Source organism: Zalophus californianus, chromosome X (assembly GCF_009762305.2).
Source record: "Zalophus californianus isolate mZalCal1 chromosome X, mZalCal1.pri.v2, whole genome shotgun sequence".
In the NCBI taxonomy this organism is placed as follows: Eukaryota; Metazoa; Chordata; class Mammalia; order Carnivora; family Otariidae; genus Zalophus; species Zalophus californianus.
This window is the reverse complement of record NC_045612.1, coordinates 777,984-797,270: the sequence shown is the minus strand read 5'-3', so window position 1 is coordinate 797,270 and position 19,287 is coordinate 777,984. Positions and strand designations below refer to the sequence as shown.

Sequence of the window (19,287 nt, the reverse complement as noted above, 5' to 3'; positions counted from 1 at the left end):
CAGTCGGTTAAGTATCTGCCTTCGGCTCGGGCCATGGTCTCAGGGTCCTGGAATCGAGCCCCACATTGGGCTCCCTGCTCAGCGGGGAGCCTGTTTCTTCCTCTCCCTCTGCCTGCCTGTCTGCTTGTGATCTCTCTCTCTCTGTCAAATAAATAAATAAAATCTTAAAAAAAGATGTGGTGTGTATGTATGTGTATATATGTTCATCAAAAAAATGAAATCCTGCCATTTTCTTTTCTTTTTTTTTTTTAAGATTTTATTTATTTGACAAAGAAATAGCCAGAGAGGGAACACAAGCAGGGGGGAGGAGAGGGAGAAGCAGGCCTCCAGCCATTCAGGGAGCCCGACTTGGGGCTTGATCCCAGGACCCTGGGATCGTGACCTGAGCTGAAGGCAGACGGTCAACGACTGAGCCACCCAGGCACCCCAAATCCTGCCATTTTCAATGACGTGGATGGAACTAGGGGGTATTATGCTAGGCGAAATAAGCCAATCAGAAAAAGACAATTATCATTATGATCTCACCAATATGTGGAATTTAAGAAACAAAAGAGAGGATCATAGGGGAAAAGAGTAAAAAGTAAAACAAGAAGAAACCAGAGAGGGAGACAAACCATAAGAGACTCTTAATCATAGGAAACAAACTGAGGGTTGCTAGAGGGGAGGAGGGTGGAGGGATGGGGTAACTGGGTAATAGATATTAAGGAGGGCATGTGATGTAATATCACTGGGTATTATATAAGACTGATGAATCACAGGCGTGTACCTCTGAAACCAAGAATACATTATATGTTAATTAATTGAATTTAAATAAAAAATGTTAAAAAAGATAAAAAGCTTTTGCACAGCAAAGGAAACAATCAACAAAACTAAAAGAGAACCTACTGAATGGGACAAGATATTTGCAAATGACATATCTGACAAAGGGTTAGTATTCAATAGATAGAAAGAACTTATAAAATTCAACACCCAAAAAATGAATCATTCAATTAAAAAATGGGCAGAAGACCTGATAGATATTTTTCCAAAGAAGACATCCAGATGGCCAACAGACACATGAAAAGATGCTCATCCTCACTGATCATCAAGGAAATGCAAATCAAAACTACACTGAGATATCACCTCATACCTGTCAGAATGGTTAAAATCAACAACACCAGGAACAAGTGTTGGTGAGGATGTGGAGAAAGGGGAACCCTCTTGCACTGTTGGTGGGAATGCAAACTGGTGCAGCCACTGTGGAAAACAGTATTGGAGGTTCCTCAAAAAATAAAAATAGAACTACCCTATGACCCAGAAATTGCACTACTAGGTATTTACCCTAAAGATAGAGATGTAGTGAAAAGAAGGGGCACCAGCACCCCAATGTTTATAGCAGCAATGTCCACAATAGCCAAACTATGGAAAGAGCCCAGATGTTCATCGACAGATGAATGATAGAGAAGATGTGGGGTGTGGGGGATGGGTGAACTAGGTGATGGGGATGAAGGAATGCACTATATTGTACACCTGAGACTAATATAACACTGTATGTTAACTGACTGAATTTAATTAAAAACTTAAAGTAACTAAATAAGAACTGAAAAAAAAGTTTGTATCTTGATAATCTGTAATTTATTTTATTTTGTTCAAGGTACATTATCTTCAAATGTCTTACAAATTTTTTGTACTAAAAAAAGTCAGTCCAGGAGATTTTTGCTAGCTTGTTAGTTTGAGCTGAAATATAATGTCTTACAAATTTTTTGTACTAAAAAAAGTCAGTCCAGGAGATTTTTGCTAGCTTGTTAGTTTGAGCTGAAATAAGTAGGTCTGTCCACTATTACATATAAATAATAGATATTATTTTAAAGATTTTATTTATTTGAGAGAGAGAGAGAGGGATTGAGAGAACAAGTGGGAGGAGGGGCAGAGGGAGAAGCAGACACCCCGCTGAGCAGGGAGCCTAACATGGGACTCAATCCCAGGACCCTGGGATCATGACCTGAGCCAAAGGCAGACGCTTAACTGAATGAACCACCCAGGCACCTGATAATATTATTAAATGTTTATAATAAATAAGTGAAAATCTATGAAGAAGAAAAAAAATCTCAAGTGCTTAAAAAATAGACATCAAAACCAGAGTGGTAAGCTACAGATGATAATCCAGTTGACCATGAGAATTTCAGGCCCAAATATATGCCAAAGGACTGCTTACTGGAGTTTTAACTCACATATTTTATAAGGAGATGTGGTATCTAAATAATACTGCAATAAACATAGGGGTGCATGTATCTTTTCAAATTAGTGTTTTCATTTTATTTGGGTAGATATTCAATAGTGGAATTACTGGATCTTATGGTATTTTAATTTAAAATTTTTTTGAGGAAACTCCATACTGTTTTTCACAGTGGCTGTACCAATTTATATTCCCACCAATAGTATATGTGGGTTCCTTTTTCTCCACATCCTCACCAACACCTGTTATTTCTCATCTTTTTTATTTAGCCCTTCTAACAGGTGTAAGATGGATATCTTATTTGGGTTTTGATTTGCATTTTCCTGATGCTTAGTGATGTTGAGCATCTTTTCATGTCTGTTGGGTTTACAGAGGTCTATTCTTTGAAAAAAAATATCTACTCAGGTCCTCTGCCCATTTTTTAATTGGATTGTTTATATTTTTGGTGTTGAGTTGTATAAGTTCTTTATATATTTTGGATATTAACCCCTTACTGCATATATCATTTGCAAATATCTTCCCACATTCAGTAGGCTTTTTGTTTTGTTTATGGTTTTCTTCCCTGCACAAAAGCTTTTTAGTTTGATGCAGTCCCAACAGTTTTTGTTTTGCTTTTGTTTCCCTTGCCTGTGGCTCAAATCAAAAACACAAGAAACAATAAGTACTGGCAAGGATGTGGCGAAAAAGGAATCCTCCTGCACTGTTGGTGCGTATCCAAAGTGGCATAACCACTGTGGAAAACAGTATGGAGGTTCCTTAAAAAATTAAAAATGGAATTCCCATATGATCCAGTAATTCCATTCTGGGTATTTACCCAAGGAATATGAAAATACTAAATCAAAAAGATGTAGGCATACCTTTTTTACTGCAGCATTACTTACAATAGCCAAATTATGGAAGCAGCCTAAGTGTCCATCAATACATGAATGGATAAAGAAGATGTGATACACACACAATGGAATATTACTCTGCATAAAAAGGAATGAAATTATTCCATTTGCAATGACATGGATGGAGCTAGAGAGTATAATGCTAAGTGAAATGAGTCAGTCAGAGAAAAAAATACCATATGATTTCACTCATATGTGGAATTTAAGAAATAAAACAAATAAGCAAAGGAAAAAAGAGAGAGAGGCAAACCAAGACAAAGACTCTTAACTATGGAGAACACCCTGATGGTTACCAGAGGGGAGGTAGGTGGGCAGATAGGTGAACCAGGGGATGGGGATTAAGAAGGGCACTTGTCCTGATGAGCACTGGGGGTTGTACGGAAGTGCTGAATCACTACAGTGTACATCTGAAGGTAATATAACACTGTATGTTAACTATATTGGAATTAAAATAAAAAAATAAAAAAATAAAATTAAAACAGCATTGAGACACCACTTTTCAACCACCAGACTGGCAGGAGTTTTAAAAAACTGTCAATGTCTAGGGGCACCTGTGTGGCTCAGTCAGTTAAGTGTCTGCCTTGGGCTCAGGTCATGATCCCAGGGTCCTGGGATTGAGCCCCGCATTGGGCTCTCTGCTCCACGGGGAGCCTGCTTCTCCCTCTCCCTCTGCAGCTCCCCCTGCTTGTGCTTTCTCATTCTCTCTCTGTCAAATAAATAAATGAATAATCTTTTTAAAAAACTGTCAATGTCTAGATATCAATAATGTGGGAAATTACACTTTCATATTTGAGTAGTAGGAGTATGAATTATAACTTTATCTGGGAACAAAAGTGCAGCTATCTATTAAAAATAGAAATACATATACCGTGACTCAGAAATTCCAGTTTGAGGTCAGTGAACCTGAAGATAGGTCAACAGAAAATATCCACTTTGCAGATGAGATGGAGAAAGAAAAAAAATATGATGAAAATATTAAGGCATGTGGGACAATACCAAAATGTCATTCATGTAATTAGAGACCCAGGAAAGGAGATAGAGAACAGGGTAGAAAATTTTTTTGAAGATATAATGACCACAATCTTTCCAAATTTGTAAAAATATAAATTTACAGATCCAGGAAGATCAGTGAACCTCAAGTGGGAGAAATATGAAGAAAATCACAGTCAGACAACAATAATGTACAGGGTAAGAATAACTGAATGGAATCTAAGTTTAGCTATTATGAAGGCCAGAAGATAGTAAAACAATATTTTCAAAGTGCTAAAAGGAATAAAAAGCCCTCTCAACCCAGAATTCTATATCCAGCAAAATTAGCCTTCAAAAGTGAAGACAAAGACATTTTCAAATAAAATAAAACTAAGAGAATCTATCTCTAGCATACCTGCACTACAAGGAATGATAAAAGAACTTCTTTAGATTGAAGAGAAATGATCTGAATGGAAGTGATGCCAGATGGAAATCTGGATCTTTAGGTGGGCATAAAAATCATTGGTAATAGTAAATAACTGGTAAATATGAAGGAGTATTTTTCCTCATAATTTTCTAAGACTACATATGACTATTTAATTTTTTTTTTTTTAATCAGAGAGAGAGTGTGCACATGCGCAAAAGCAGGGGGAGCAGCAGAGGAAGAAGGAGAAGCAGACTCCGTCCTGAGCAAGGAGCCCAATGCGGGGCTCAATCCCAGGACCCCAGAATCACGACCTGAGCCGAAGGCAGACGCTGAACTGGCTGAGCCACCCAGGTGTCCCTACATATGACTATTTAAAGCAAAAATTATAGCATTTTCTTGTGTGTACTGTAAAGTATATAGATGTAATACATATGGAAATTATAGCATTAAGGATGGTGAGGTGATAAATGTGCCTATACAGTACATAACAGCTGGGGCAAGGACCAGTATAATTTTAGTACTATTGAGGCTGTGACCTCATGTATATCCACAGGTAAGTATGACTTAATAAAATTGAGGTAACACTTACCTTTTGGCAATCTCCCTGAGTGCAAAGGACTGACATCAGTGATTCCATGAGGGTAGATGTTATAAGGCCGGCTTGCTTGATTCTTAAATATAATCTGAAAGTATAAATGAAATACAAGATCAAGTCCTAAAACAACTAGGATCAACAGGAACAGTGTGGCCTATCTCCAGAAAACAAAAGCTGTCTTATATCCATGTTATAGGGGTTTGAGCCTAGATAAAGTTCAAAATATTTGTTCTTTCCATAAAGTTGCTCAGACAGCTACTTAGGTTGTTTTTTTTCTTTTACTAAAGGCCCCTTTTCCATTTCTTTAAAGTTATTTCAATCGTTTCAGGAATTATTCCTTGCACCTTGTCACACTAATTGAAATTTGAATGTCTGCTGAGGGCACTGCTTCCCCTCAGTCTTATTCCACCATTTGGGTACTAAATTCCCCAAGAGTGAAGAGGGAAACAGTGACTCAGGTGATAAAATCTTCACTGAATGAGCAGGCATGATAGGAGGACAGTTGATTACAGAACTAAGGAAGGGTGGTAGTCAGTGTTACCTGATTGCATGAGCTTTAAATGGGAGGAAGGATGGAAGAGCAGTAACATGGAAGCAGCAATTAAGAACATTTGAACACGTCAACCCAGTCTCTAGATCTGAGGCTGGGTATGACATGAGGATAAAAAACCAACTTCTGAAAAAACTGAGGGTTTTAGAGGGGAGGGGGTGGGGGGATGGGCTAGCCCGGTGATGGGTATTAAGGAGGGCATGTTCTGCATGGAGCACTGGGTGTTATACGCAAACAGTGAGTCATGGAACACTACATCAAAAACTAATGATGTACCGTATGATGACTAATGTAACATAAAAAAAAATAACTTCCACCTGCATTATTGTCTTAAAACCCACTCATTTGGTAAAACCCAATAAAGAGCTGATTCCTTGCCCGCACTTAAAGCAGCAGAATGATGTAGAAGAAAAATCACACAGCTCTGCAATCAGCCTTTTAAAATTCATGATCACAAATCTCAAATGAGCACTCAAGTTACCTAGCTATCTATTTGGTTTTTCTAGAAATTCACCTTCCCACTTACTTAGTTGATTAATATTTGGTTTCAGATTTTCACTCTCGGGCGCTTATGTTTTCACTGAGAAAGGAATTTCCTTGTCCTCCCATCATCAAATCTACCCACCTATATGCATGTGAAAATCAACTCCTATCTAATGCCAACATCTCTTTGGTACTAGTACACAATAAGGTTGCAGCATCTTCCATTTTAAAAACTTCCTTTTGGAACAGAATAGAGAGCCCAGAAACAGACTCACATAAATATAGTCAACTGATTACTGACAAAGAAGCAGAAGACAATAAAATGGTGCAGATAGTCTTATCAACAAATGGTGCTAGAACAACCAGACATCAACATGCAAGGTGAGAGAGAGAGAGAGAGAAAGGATCTAGACACAGACCTTACACCTTTTATAAAAATTAACCCCCAAAGAATTACATACCTACATAATTTTTTTAGAACTCTTCTGTATGTGAGCTATGCCTCTACTTCCCCATTTATTTGCTTATTTAATCATTTATTTACATCAGTAATGATCCATGGATGTTTATTTTATACTTTGGGGTATAATCCAATATACTACTTTATTTTGTTGCTCAAATTCTTCCACCTTGGCCATTAGAAGCTCTGAACACTCCTGTGTTCTTTTGACATTGTCCTATTCTTTTATTGAGTACTTTCTTACTATATTAAGAATTATACTGATGTCTCCAATTCTAATGCAGAATCCCAAGATTTATTCTAGCCTTATTTTATTATTACCCTCTCCAACAAGAAATCTGGCTCCTGCCAAGTGTCATACATTTACTTAATCTTCGGATAATGACAGTTTTGTTTATTTCTTTCCAATCTGAAAACTTTATTTTTTCTCCTAGGAACACTGGCTACGGTTTCTAGTAAAATATCACATAGAGATGTGTTTTATCCTGATCTTTAACAGAAGGATTTCTGAGTTTCACTACCAAGTGTGATGGTGACTATAGGTTTTCTGCAGATCTTTATTAGGATAAGGATGTCCCTTGCAACCCCAATTTCCTATGATTTTTTTATTATGTATTAATTATTTTCTACATATAAGATCATGTCATCTGCAAATACAGTATTATTTCTTCCTTCCAATCCAAATGCCAAATAATCCTCAAATTCTTACATTAATAGAAAAGTTTAATAGGATTCAATAAGATGTTCGAACATAACTTACATAAATCAAAAAATGAGGTAGATCTATATATCTTGATATGAAATGATATTCAAGATATGTTGTTAAGTTAAAAAAATCAAGGTACAGAACAATTTACATAGTGCTCATGTTTTTGTTTAAAATATAAACATAAACACATATATTTATACACTATTTCTGGAAGAGGATATTAAAACTGACAGTAATGATTGCCTATCAGACTATGGGATTAGAAGTCTGGGAGGGATGGGCGCCTGGGTGGCTCAGTTGGTTGGGCGACTGCCTTCAGCTCAGGTTATGACCCTGGAGTCCCGGGATCGAGTCCCACATCGGGCTCCCTGATCAGCAGGGAGTCTGCTTCTCCCTCTGACCCTCTTCCCTCTCGTGCTCTCTATCTCTATCTCATTCTCTCTCTCTCAAATAAATAAATAAAATTAAAAAAAAAAAGAAGTCTGGGAGGGAGAAAAATTTGCCTTTCACTGTGTACATTTTTTGCCTTTTGAATTATTTTTACTGGATAATTCAAAAATAGGTAAATAAAATTTATGAATAAAAATTATACAAGGATAGCTAATTAAAATGTTGAAGAAGTACAATCAGAGAAGACTTGCTCTACAAATATCAAAACACAGGACAAGGTTGCAGTCATCAAAACAGAGTGGTAACAGATCAATTAAAGAGATATTAGCAATTTGGTATATAATAAAGGAGGCACTTTTAAATTAGTGAGAAAAGGATCAGTTGGCCTAGTTAGCTCTCATTTGGGAAAATCCTTATTTGACACTATACACTATAACCAAAAGTAACTTCCAGAGCAATTAAAATCCTTATTGTAAAAATAAAACTATAAAAGTATAAAGAATAAAATGTAATAGACTATTTTTATAATCTGGAGGTGATGAAGACATTCCAAGGCAGAAATCATAAATCAAAAATATCCAGAAAAATATAAATAAAAAGATTGATAAAAGATCTTCACTGTAGGGGTGCCTGTGTGGCTCAGTCGGTTGAGCATCTGCCTTCGGCTCAGGTCGTGATCCCAGGGTGCTGGGATCAAGTCCCTCATTGGGCTTCTTGCTCAGCGGGGAGCCTGCTTCTCCCTCTCCCCTTGCTTCTCCCCCCTGCTGATGCTCTCTGTCAAATAAATAAATAAAATCTTTAAAAAAAAAGATCTTGACTGTATAAATACTAAAAATTTTTGTAGGACAAAAGTACAAGTGACAGACTAAAAAAATATTTGAAAAATAACAATGTGCCAATATCCACACTGCATAAAGCCTTTTACAAATATATAAGCAAGAGACAACCATCCTAATAGAAAACTGGACAAAATTTCAGGCAATTTGCTGAGGGTGTCATGTAAATAGTCAACAAACATGAAACAGCAATTTCACTACTAATCGGGGAAATGCAAATGAAGACAGTATATAAATACTTAGCTTACCAAATTGGAAAATTTTTCTGAAGGCTTATAATATATATTGTCAATGATGTGGGGAAAGCATACTCACTCTTGGTGAGGGTCTAAATTGGGGCAGAATTGCTGAAGGACTTTGGCACTACCTAACAAAACTCCACATCAGGAAAGGTAGTCTTGTGTGCACAGTCTTTGGAGCCCTACTTGGCTATGTAAGAATGGGTCTTAAGCCTGGGACACCACTGTACCAGGAGCTAAAGAGCCCACACAGCCTATGGCAGGCTTATCACCTTGCTGGGAGTATCTTTCCTTGTTTCAGTCTCAGTGGGTGGTCCTTTGTTCTGCTTAAGCATGTGCATCAATGACCCTCATGCATACCCTCAGATTTCAGACTCCTTGGGGGAGGAGTTGGGATCCTTCTGTCTCAGCACAAGAGGGGTACACAGAGGCCAACTGCCCTGTGCTGGCTACTGAGGGATATCTGCTAGCCATAGGGGACCCATGCCCACTATTGGAGCTGACCTTGCTCTGTCTCTTCTCTATGTAAGTAGAAGCACTGTTTCATCCAGGGCTTGGTTGCCTTGTGTTTTCCTGGGTGACTCTGCTACCAAGATGCTGTGGGCAGAAGTGTTTGGATTTCTATTCCCAGTGGTTGGCATGTAATATAATTGGAGTCCTCCTCTGGCACTGGTAACAGGTTCATGGTGTTCTGCTCAACACTCCATATATAATGATCAGCATCCTTCAAAACATTTTGGAGCAGCTGGGTTGATACAAACAACCATCCATCTCTAAATTGATTGTGAAAAAATAAATCCCTATTTTTTTAAACCACGGCTTATTGAGTATCCTATTCTTTGCAGCATAAGCCTTCTTAATACCCTATATCAAGGGACAGCAAACATTTTATGGAGAGGGCCAGATAGTAAATGCTCTAAACTTTGTGAGTCATTTCTAGTCACTGTCACACGTTTGTCGTATTATTATTATTATTCTTTTCTTTACAACTCTTTAAAAAGGTAAAATCCGGGGTGCCTGGGCAACTCAGTGGGTTAAGAGTCTGCCTTTGGCTCAGATCATGATCCCGGAGTCCTGGGATCCATGGGATTCATGCCAGGATTGAGCCCTGCTCAGTGGGGAGAATGCTTCTCCTTGCCCCTCTGTTCCTCCCCACTGCTCGTGCTCTCTCTCATTCGCTCACTTTCTCAAATAAATAAAATTAAAAAAAAAATAAAAAGGTAAAATCCTTCACAGGCTGAAAGGTCACAGGCTGTCCAAAAACACACTATGAGCCAAATTAGGCTCACAGGCCACAGTCTGATGATTCCTGTACTATATAATTAGTGGAAAAAAATTATATAAGGATATGTATCAAAGACCATGTAATGAGCGTTTCAAAGGGGTGACAGGTTTAATGGGTGTCATTAAATTTGTATTCTATATATTCATATTTTTAAAACAAATTTATAATCTATATTTATTTGTATAACATAATTTTTAGAAGATAATATTCATTGGAACAGAAGACTGAATTATGAAGCTTTTAGAAACTCAAAATGCTCCAGACTTTGTCTTCATAATTACCCAATCTTATTTCTCTTCCTCAACTTACCAACAGTGTGTCTCCAACTTCTCCATAAAGTAAAGGTCCCAGGATTCCTGATTCATACTGAATAGCTTCACGAGTCTTAAATGTTTCATCTGTGTATGCCATAAATCGGACTTTTTTGTACTTCCTACCAATCCGCTGAGGACCATTGTTCAAATACAGATTTTTATAACCTCTGCATGAGACACAAATAGATGTGATGTTGGGATGGAGAATTCTAGGTAGAGGACAGGTGGCTAATAATCCAGCTCTAAAACAGCTGAAATGATTTAATCGATGAAAAGGCGTGAGAAAAATGCAAGTATGCCTGATGCTTAGCTATGTTAGTAAGGCTATCTATTATTTGATTCCATATCTGTACCTAACAATAAACATGGCTTAAAGATTTGTTGTTTTGAATAATTGGGAATAACCTTTTAAAAATGAGGAAGAGTTCATATCAAGAGTTAAAAGGTGCTTGCTTACCTATCATTGGGGGTGGGGCCTGAGGGAGCATAGTCCCAGTCTTCCTCTTCAGCAGCAATATAGTGGACCCAAGTTTTAGGATGCTTCTTGGCAACTGAGCGGATTTGGATAAAGGGAGAGGAGTTGTCATCATCAAAGCTAACCACATCCATGTCAGAGTCATAAAGATCACCATAATCTTCCTCTTCTTCATTATTTTTCATCCGTAGTTGGGGTTCCTCTGGGCAGCTATCTACTTTGACATAAGCTTCCATACCACCTGAGGTCAGACAAACCAAACAATGTCAGATTCCTGTAAGACTTGCCTTAACTTCTACAACTTCTTTGTCTCTCATTAGGCCTTCAAGACCCTCTCTTAAGTGTTCCCTTCCCCACACCTATACCCTTATCTTGTCACTCTCCTATAGGGATTACCTCCCCCGTAGCTGGTACTTGCTGGTTTCTTCCTACGATCTTTGCACTCACCATTTCCCTGCTGCCTCACTCTCCTCCAGTATATGTTTTATCCTTCTTTCAAGGCTCACTCATTTGCTCTTATAATATGTATGAATATTTTCCTTCTGGAATTGGCTCTGAACACATCACTCTCCAATTCTCTAATTATAAACAAGTAGACTTGAGAAACTGTATATTTTCAGCATTTGGATGCCTAGGTCAAACCAACTCCCCATTCTGCCAGTTACCTAATGATTTCTATATGTACTCCATTGAATTATGATACAAACCATTGATTTAATAAGTTTACTAGGAAAAATGTCAGTGTAGATATAAATTTTAAGACATTTGAAGTTCATAAAAACATGAAAAGGTACAACTTAGAGTTAAGGAAATATATGCTATATGTTTTAAGAGCATGTCTGCCTGTGACTAGTTATAAGTCCTACAGCAAGTCTATTCAACAATTTCAATCTCATCTTTAGCTTTATAATATGTGGATAGTAATAATTCCCACCCAATCTATGCTATAGGGCGATTTTGAAAATCAATACTAAGAAGGCAGACCTATTTACTAGAGGATGGGGAATATGGTAGATTTCAGGAGCAGCAAACAAGTAGTCTGGGGTTCATGAGGCTTTAAACATAATTCATTCTAGATCTAAAATGAAAGGATTTGTCTGCGGTCCAACAAGACAAAGCATTTTTCTGAAAAAGTGGCAATTAAAATCAGTGGGAAAAAGTCAAAATACTAAAACAAAACATAAAGTAAATTCCTCAAACTAGGTAACAACCAACTTGCATACAAGTAAATGACCTATTTCTCTGTGCCTACAGGATCAACTTCATTTGTCCCTTAACATCTTGTCAAAAGTCCCATAAAATTATGTAACAGATGAGGAAAAGAGGTCCCTATTCTTCATCACTACAGAGCACTATAAACAAGGTCACTCACAGAACATAAGGAGAAAATGGTGGATGCATGGCAAGATCAAATCTCTTCTCCAAGGCAAGCAAGGAATCTGAAGAGAGGAGTAATACAAGAGTGCTAGAACAAACAAGTGCTGTTAGACACGAAAGATTAGGCCTCCTCAACATTTTTCTCCAACAACCCTCATGGGCCACAACAGAGGAGAAGACAAAGAGGAATGTTAGATTGATCCAACATTAAGAGTTAGCAGAGTAAATATACAAGAAGGAAAATGGGGGTGGGATGATCATGTTATATGAATTTTCAGTCTGTAGCTACAAATGAGGTCACATTAATGATAATTTGGAACCGTATTACTGTCCCAACTTGCTTAGACAGGACCTTTAACCCTTTGCAAAGTCCTCATTAAGAAGTCTTTGAAAACCTCACGTGGTGTTTCACATATGCTCACCAACTTCCACTCCCACATTGCTTCTCCCAGTGTCTGTTATGCCCAACAGGCTCTGTATTTCCCATGTCTCTCATCTCCTTCTAGGTATTGATGGAGTGCCTCCATGTACACCAGTAGTCTGGTGTTTCATACTGAGTACTGCAATATCCTCTGGACATCACTACTGCTAGCCCGCAGCCCTTGTGGTTACAACCTAGACAATGCTGGACTTTTTTTATTTCCTTAAATTTCTCAAAAAACATCTCTTCAGGGGCGCCTGGGTGGCTCAGTGGGTGAAGCGTCTGCCTTCGGCTCAGGTCGTGATCCCAGGTCCTGGGATCGAGCCCCACATCGGGCTCCCTGCTCAGCAGGAAGCCTGCTTCTCCCTCTCCCACTCCCCCTGCTTGTGTTCCCTCTCTCGCTGTGTCTCTTTCTGTCAAATAAGCAAATAAAATCTTTAAAAAAACCACATCTCTTTAGCTATGATCTACAATCCCTCTCTCCATAGCACTGAAGCCTAGTTAATGGGCTCTGGCTAGGAAACCAATGATATACTGTCCTCCCCACTTTCACCACCTCATTTGTCCCTAAAATGTCTCCCCTCTGCTATTATAGTCGTTTAAACTAAAAATTCACCAGTACTACTAACACTCAAGCCCTCTTACAACCAAGGTAAAATCTTATAATGGACAGTGGACAGTAAAAGAAGAGCTGAATATTTATAATACTCATTTTTAAGATCAACAGATATTACCATGTTGGTGGGAAGGGATATGACAAAACAGTAGAAACTGGCCAAAGTCCATCAGGAATGTCTGAGCAGTAAGGAAAGTTACTGATGAGATCTCCAAGGAGGCCTGGCGATGGTTCCTCACAAGAAATGTGTGACCTTCTAGAAAAATTGAGTGCACTTCGGGGGTGGTGCCCATTCCAATCACATGCCAATAGACTGATCTCTTGTGACATCCAGTCAGACCTGTAACATGGGAAAATAAGACAGTTATGGTCAAGAAGTAGAGAATTTGAAATGGAAAACACTTTCTAGGATAGGATAGACAAATTGACCTTCAAATTTTATTACTAACTTGGAACCAAACTTTCCGACGATGCTGGGATACTGCCAAACCAACAGCTCTTGCCAAGGTCAGCAATGAGTGTCTCGTGCAGCTAAATCCAATGGACACTTTTCAATAATCTGCACCTGGTAACCACTCATTCCTTCTTGAGATTCTCTTCCTCCCTTGTCCTCTGTGCCAACACCTCTCTGGGTTTTGTTCCCCTGTTGTTTAGATAGCTCCCTCCTCTGCCTCCTTTCCTGACCCTTCATTAAATGACGGATCACCTAGGACGCAGCCCTAGGCTTATTCTCTTGTTAATAAATACTTTCTCTTTGAACAATATCAAATTCTCTCTGACTTCCTAAATCCAGTCTGATACTAATTATGGCAATATAATTGATAATACTAATATTTACTGAGCACTTGTTTTATATCAAGCACTGTCCAAACTGTTTTACAAGTTTTAACTCATTCAACTCCAGTAACCATATGAATGTAGAAACTATTGTTATCAGGAGAGGATCCTGATGCTCAGCTCAAATCGGAACCCAAGCAGCTGCATGTTTAGATCTTACACTGTTAACTACTAGGGCACAGCTGTCTCATATTTTGCCTCCTGAAACTTTCAAATACACACATTTTTTCACCATCATTACCACCCCCACATCTTAATTCTTGTCTGTCTCAAATCCAAACTCTCTAGTAAGGCCTAGAAAGCCCTGAATGGTATTGCCAATTTAATTCTCATGCCTTTGTATGGGACCTGTTTTTCCCAGGGGAAGCTTTAACATCTTCTCTTTGTTCTCTGAAATTCCACAATCATAATTTTGTGTGGGGATCTTTTTTTATTTATCCTGCTGGGAAATCTGAGTATGAAAACTCAAATATTTTCATCCTTAATACTTTCTTCTATAATTTTTTTGATTTTTAAAATCTGTTTTAAAATGTATTCCAAATCTCTTTTTGTTTTACTTTCTGGAAGATTTTCTCTATTCTAACTACCTTCTATTGAGTTTGTATTTTCACAATAATATTCCTAACTTTTGTTAGCATACTCTTGGTTTGATTGTTTCTTTTCATAGAATCATATTATTACTATATTGATGCAGTATCTTCTTGAATCTTTATGAAAATACTAAGTAGACCTTTTGACAAGTTTTCTTCTAAGTATTATCTCTTTTTCTTCTGGGATTATTATTTTTTGTTTATCTTTGCATATCCCTTTCATGTTTCAGGTTTCCCTTAAATATTTGTTCATCCTTGGCTGTTCACCTATATTTAAGCAAAAGGAAAGAGAAATCTGTGAGCTCTGTGTACATGGGCAGGCCTTCATTTTTAGGTGACTGAAAGAAGAATCAGCCACTTCAGTTTAAGACCCCACCAGAGGCCAGAATTCAGTGGGCTTTCCTCTGGGGATACAGAGCTGTCTGACGAGAACCAGAGAAGAGAGCTCTGGTGGTGAATGCAGAAGACCCTAAGGATTCTTTTTTTTTTTTTTTATAGATTTTATTTATTTATTTATTTGAGAGAGTGCATGAGAGAGTATGCATGGAGGAAGGGGCAGAAGGGGAGGGAAAGGTTCTCAAGCAGATTCCCCGTTGAGGGTGGCACACAAAGCAGGGCTCCACCTCATGACCCTGAGATAATGACCTGAGCTGAAACCAAGGGTCAGACGCCTAATTGGCTGCGCCACCCAGGTGCCCTGACCCTGAGGATTCTTGAGCAGGCGTGTACATACCTGGCAGAGACCTGTTTATATAGCCATTGACTGTGTGCATTTCATGCTGGGCCTGAGCGGATGCAGGATCCAAAGCCTGTGTCAAAGACTCATTTGTTTCTGAGTGCCAACTTTTCCCTGATGAGAGAGGAGGCAAATATAGGGCCAGCTAAGTGTCTGTCTCATGAATCACCTTCCCTCCCTCCCAAGGGGCAAAGAGTGCTCACACCTTAGGCATTTTTGTCAGCACAGTAGGCATGGATGACTTGCCCTCAAAGTCAGTAAGAGAAAGGCAGAAGACAATTACCAAAAGGCAGACATTTCTTGCTCAAATTGATTATCTCTCCCTATATTTGTCCATGACAGTAGATGGGAAGGGATGATGGCAAATGATAACTAGAAGGGAGAATATTGGTCGGTTTGTGCCATGAGGACTTCATTCTATTCATTCACTGACTCATTTAAAAGGGAGCAGATGGAAATCATCTTAGAAAAGGGCTGTCAGTCCCTGTCCTCGTCCTAATTGCTTCATTCAGATTGTAGTAATGAATGAATGAAAACTCAAAAACCTGAAAGCTTTCGACCCACCTCCCTGAAATTAAGTTCCTTTATCTGTTCATCTACTGATTCGTTCATTCATCCAAACATATTTACTGAGCACTACTGAGTGCTAGGCACTGAGGACAGAGAAGACAGTCTCTGCCTTCAAGGTGCTTACAATTTAGCTTGAATAGAGAAATTGACAATTATAACAGAGTACAGAGTAATGTAACAGAGATTAGAACAGGCTAATACAGATGCAGAGAGGAGAAGGGACTTCACTTTACTTGAAGGGAAAGGGATATAAAATCAAAGAGGCATGCAATGATGATTTAGTGTGATAAAGAGGAAACTCCAGGTGCTGTGGAAACGTATAAATGTAAAATGCAGACTGGAAGGAGAAGGAAAAACTTAACTTGGTGTGAAGGTGCAGACAGGCTTTCTAGGCAGAGGTAACAGCATAAACAAGGGTCTGGATGCAAGAAAGAGCATGGCACGTTTCAGTGTGATACAAACTGTGTTCAGGGTGGCTGGGGCCTGTACAGTGAGGCTAGACAGGTCATCAGTAATAATGGAGTGTTGGGGACACAAAAAGACAGGGAGACTAGTCAGGAGAGGGATGATAAGGTCCTCAGTTCAGAAGAGGCAGTGTGGGAGGATAAGATGGGAGAGAAGATGATCATGCTGTTGCTTATATTAGGAGGAGGAGGTGGCAGAAGTTCTGCACCACATAATGTTCTAAGTTACTTAATTTAACTCACTTACTTAATCCCCACAACTATCCTATGAAGAAAGTATTATTATTTCAATTTTCAATTTGAGGAAACTGAGACACAGGGAGTTTAAGTAACTTGCCACATAGAAGCACACAGCAGAATGCTGGTTGCCAGGAGCAGAGGGGTGGGGGAAATGGGAAATTATTGTCTAAAGACTACAAACTCTCAGTACTTTTTTAAAGATTTATTTTTTTTAGAGAGGGGGAGGGGAAGAGAGGGGTAGAGAAAGAATCCTCAAGCAGACTCTGCGCTGAGCAGAGAGTCTGACACAGAGGCTCAACCTCATAATCCTGAGATCATGACCTGAGACAAAGCCAAGAGTTGGACACTCAACCAACTGCACCACTCAGGTGCTCCCAAACTTTCAGTCTTAAGATGAGTAAGTTCCAGGGATCTACTATACAGGCGTGATAACTACAGTTAATAATACTGTATTGAACATTGAAAATATGCTAAAGGAGTAGGTTATAGGTGCACTCATCACACACAAAAAATGGTAACTATGTGAGGAGACATATATTGATTAGCTTGACTATAGTAATCATTTTATTATCTTTTGTATATCAAATCATCATGTTGTATCCCTTAAATATTCATTTTTTAAAAAAATTTGTCTTAAAAAGACACATGAAAAGATGCTCAACCAAATTACTAATCATCAGGGAAATACAAATCAAAACTGCAATGAAATACCACCTCACATTACTCAAAAAATGGCTAGTATCAAAAACACAAGAGATAACAGGTGTTGGCGAGGACAAGGAGAAAAAGGAGCCCTCGTGCACTATTGTTGGGAGTGCAAACTGGTGCAGACACTGTGGAAAACAGTATGGAGGGCCCTCAAAACATGAAAAATAGAACTACTCTATGATCCAGTAATTCCACTTCTGGGTATTTACCCCCAAAATACAAAATCACTAATTCGATGGGATATATGCACCCCTATGTTTACTGCAGCATTATTTACAATAGCCAAGATATGGAAGCAGCCGAAGTGTCCATCCATAGATCAATGGGTAAAGAACAGGTAAAGAACACCTGTTCTTTATGTGTATATATGTGTGTGTATATATATATAAATATATATATATATATATACACATAAAAGAATGAGATCTTCCCATTTGCAGCAACATAAATAGACCTAGAGAGTATTTCACTTATGCTAAGTGAAATGAGTCAGAGAAAGAGAAATACTGTATGGCTTCACTTTTATGTAGAATTTAAAAAACAAAACAGACAAAGCAGAAACAGACCCACAAACACAGAGAACAAACTGGTGGTTGACAGGGGGGTTGGGAGATGGGCAAGTAGGTGAAGGGGTTAATGAAGTACAAACTTCCAGTTATAAAACAAGTAAGTCACAGGGATGAAAGTACAGCCTAGGGAATATTACTGCAATTCAATACTACTGCAATACACTTATCATGGTGAGCATTTCATAATATATATAATTGGATCATTATTCTCTACACCTGAAACTAATAGATGTCAATTATACTTAAAATCTTTTAAAAATTTAAATTAAAAAATAAATAAAATTTTATAAAAAAAGATAAGAAGGGAGGGGGTGGGGGGATGGGTTAGCCTGGTGATGGGCATTAAAGAGGGCACATTCTGCATGGAGCATTGGGTGTTATATGCAAATAATGAATCACAGAACACTACATCAAAAACTAATGATGTAATGTATGGTGACTAACATAACATAATAATAATAAAAAAAGATAAGAGGAAGTATTTAAAAATTAGAGCTAAAAGTCTTTGTTAATGGATTTAATGAGGGGGATAAGCCCAGCCTGTTACCCAGCTCCTCTATCTTCTTACCTGATAGCTCCCAAAGGAACTCAGGCTGTATTTTTTTCTGGAAATTCAGTTCCATCCCCACTTCCTTCATTCCTGAACAGTAGTTTATGATCTTTCTATAATCACTTCCTCTAGACAATAGCAGCCCTCATTCTCAAATACCAGATTAAATTAATATATTCTATTTTTTTAGGAGACCCAAATTCAGATTGCAGCTCACTAACCTTCATCAAATACAGCAAAAAGTAGTACAAATTCATGCAAGGTCTGTGTCCTTTCTTTGGCCAGACTCCCTGAAAAAGAAGTGAGAACATTTATCTTCTATTGAGAATCCTGTCATAGGAAATCAACACTAGGAGGAGACATCACTTCATCTACTGCTTTGTCTCTTGGTCTCCTGTTAACTTTACCATAGTATTGCTTCTTTGGTGTCAGGTGTCCTATACCAGTTCTTCTAATACTATTTGGGTTAAACGACTTTTTTCATTTCAAATTTGTTGCAGACCAGTACTTATGTAAAATACAAGAAAAATGAATTACTCAGAAAGTGAAATTAAAGAAACATGCAAAATATAAGCCCATATAATCATATTTCATATAAGTATATATACATGTATTCAGAACAAACTTAAAAGAGGAAAATTGTAAAAACTGTAAATGCTGTTCATGGGAAGTGTGCATATAGGCAAATATAAATAAGTGAACACCATGTATACCAATATTTCAAGCTGTTAATGTTACAAATGAACTTGCTTCATGCTTTAATTATTGAATT

General features: G+C 38.1%; 1 protein-coding gene across 8 annotated transcripts in view; it reads right to left on the bottom strand.

The window, feature by feature from the left end:
- Positions 1–19,287, bottom strand: part of F8 (coagulation factor VIII) — a 138,120-nt gene that overhangs the window by 83,542 nt on the left and 35,291 nt on the right. For 7 of the 8 annotated variants that reach the window (XM_027608366.2, XM_027608365.2, XM_027608364.2 and 4 more), the window contains 6 exons: positions 18,737–18,805; positions 15,412–15,528; positions 13,370–13,591; positions 10,820–11,078; positions 10,358–10,529; positions 5,091–5,184 (listed from right to left, as the gene is read on the bottom strand). In XM_027608366.2, coding sequence (XP_027464167.1) covers positions 5,091–5,184; positions 10,358–10,529; positions 10,820–11,078; positions 13,370–13,591; positions 15,412–15,528; positions 18,737–18,805 — 933 coding nt within the window. The remainder of the gene's footprint in view (positions 1–5,090; positions 5,185–10,357; positions 10,530–10,819; positions 11,079–13,369; positions 13,592–15,411; positions 15,529–18,736; positions 18,806–19,287) is intronic. The other variant, XM_027608367.2, reaches the window with a different exon arrangement.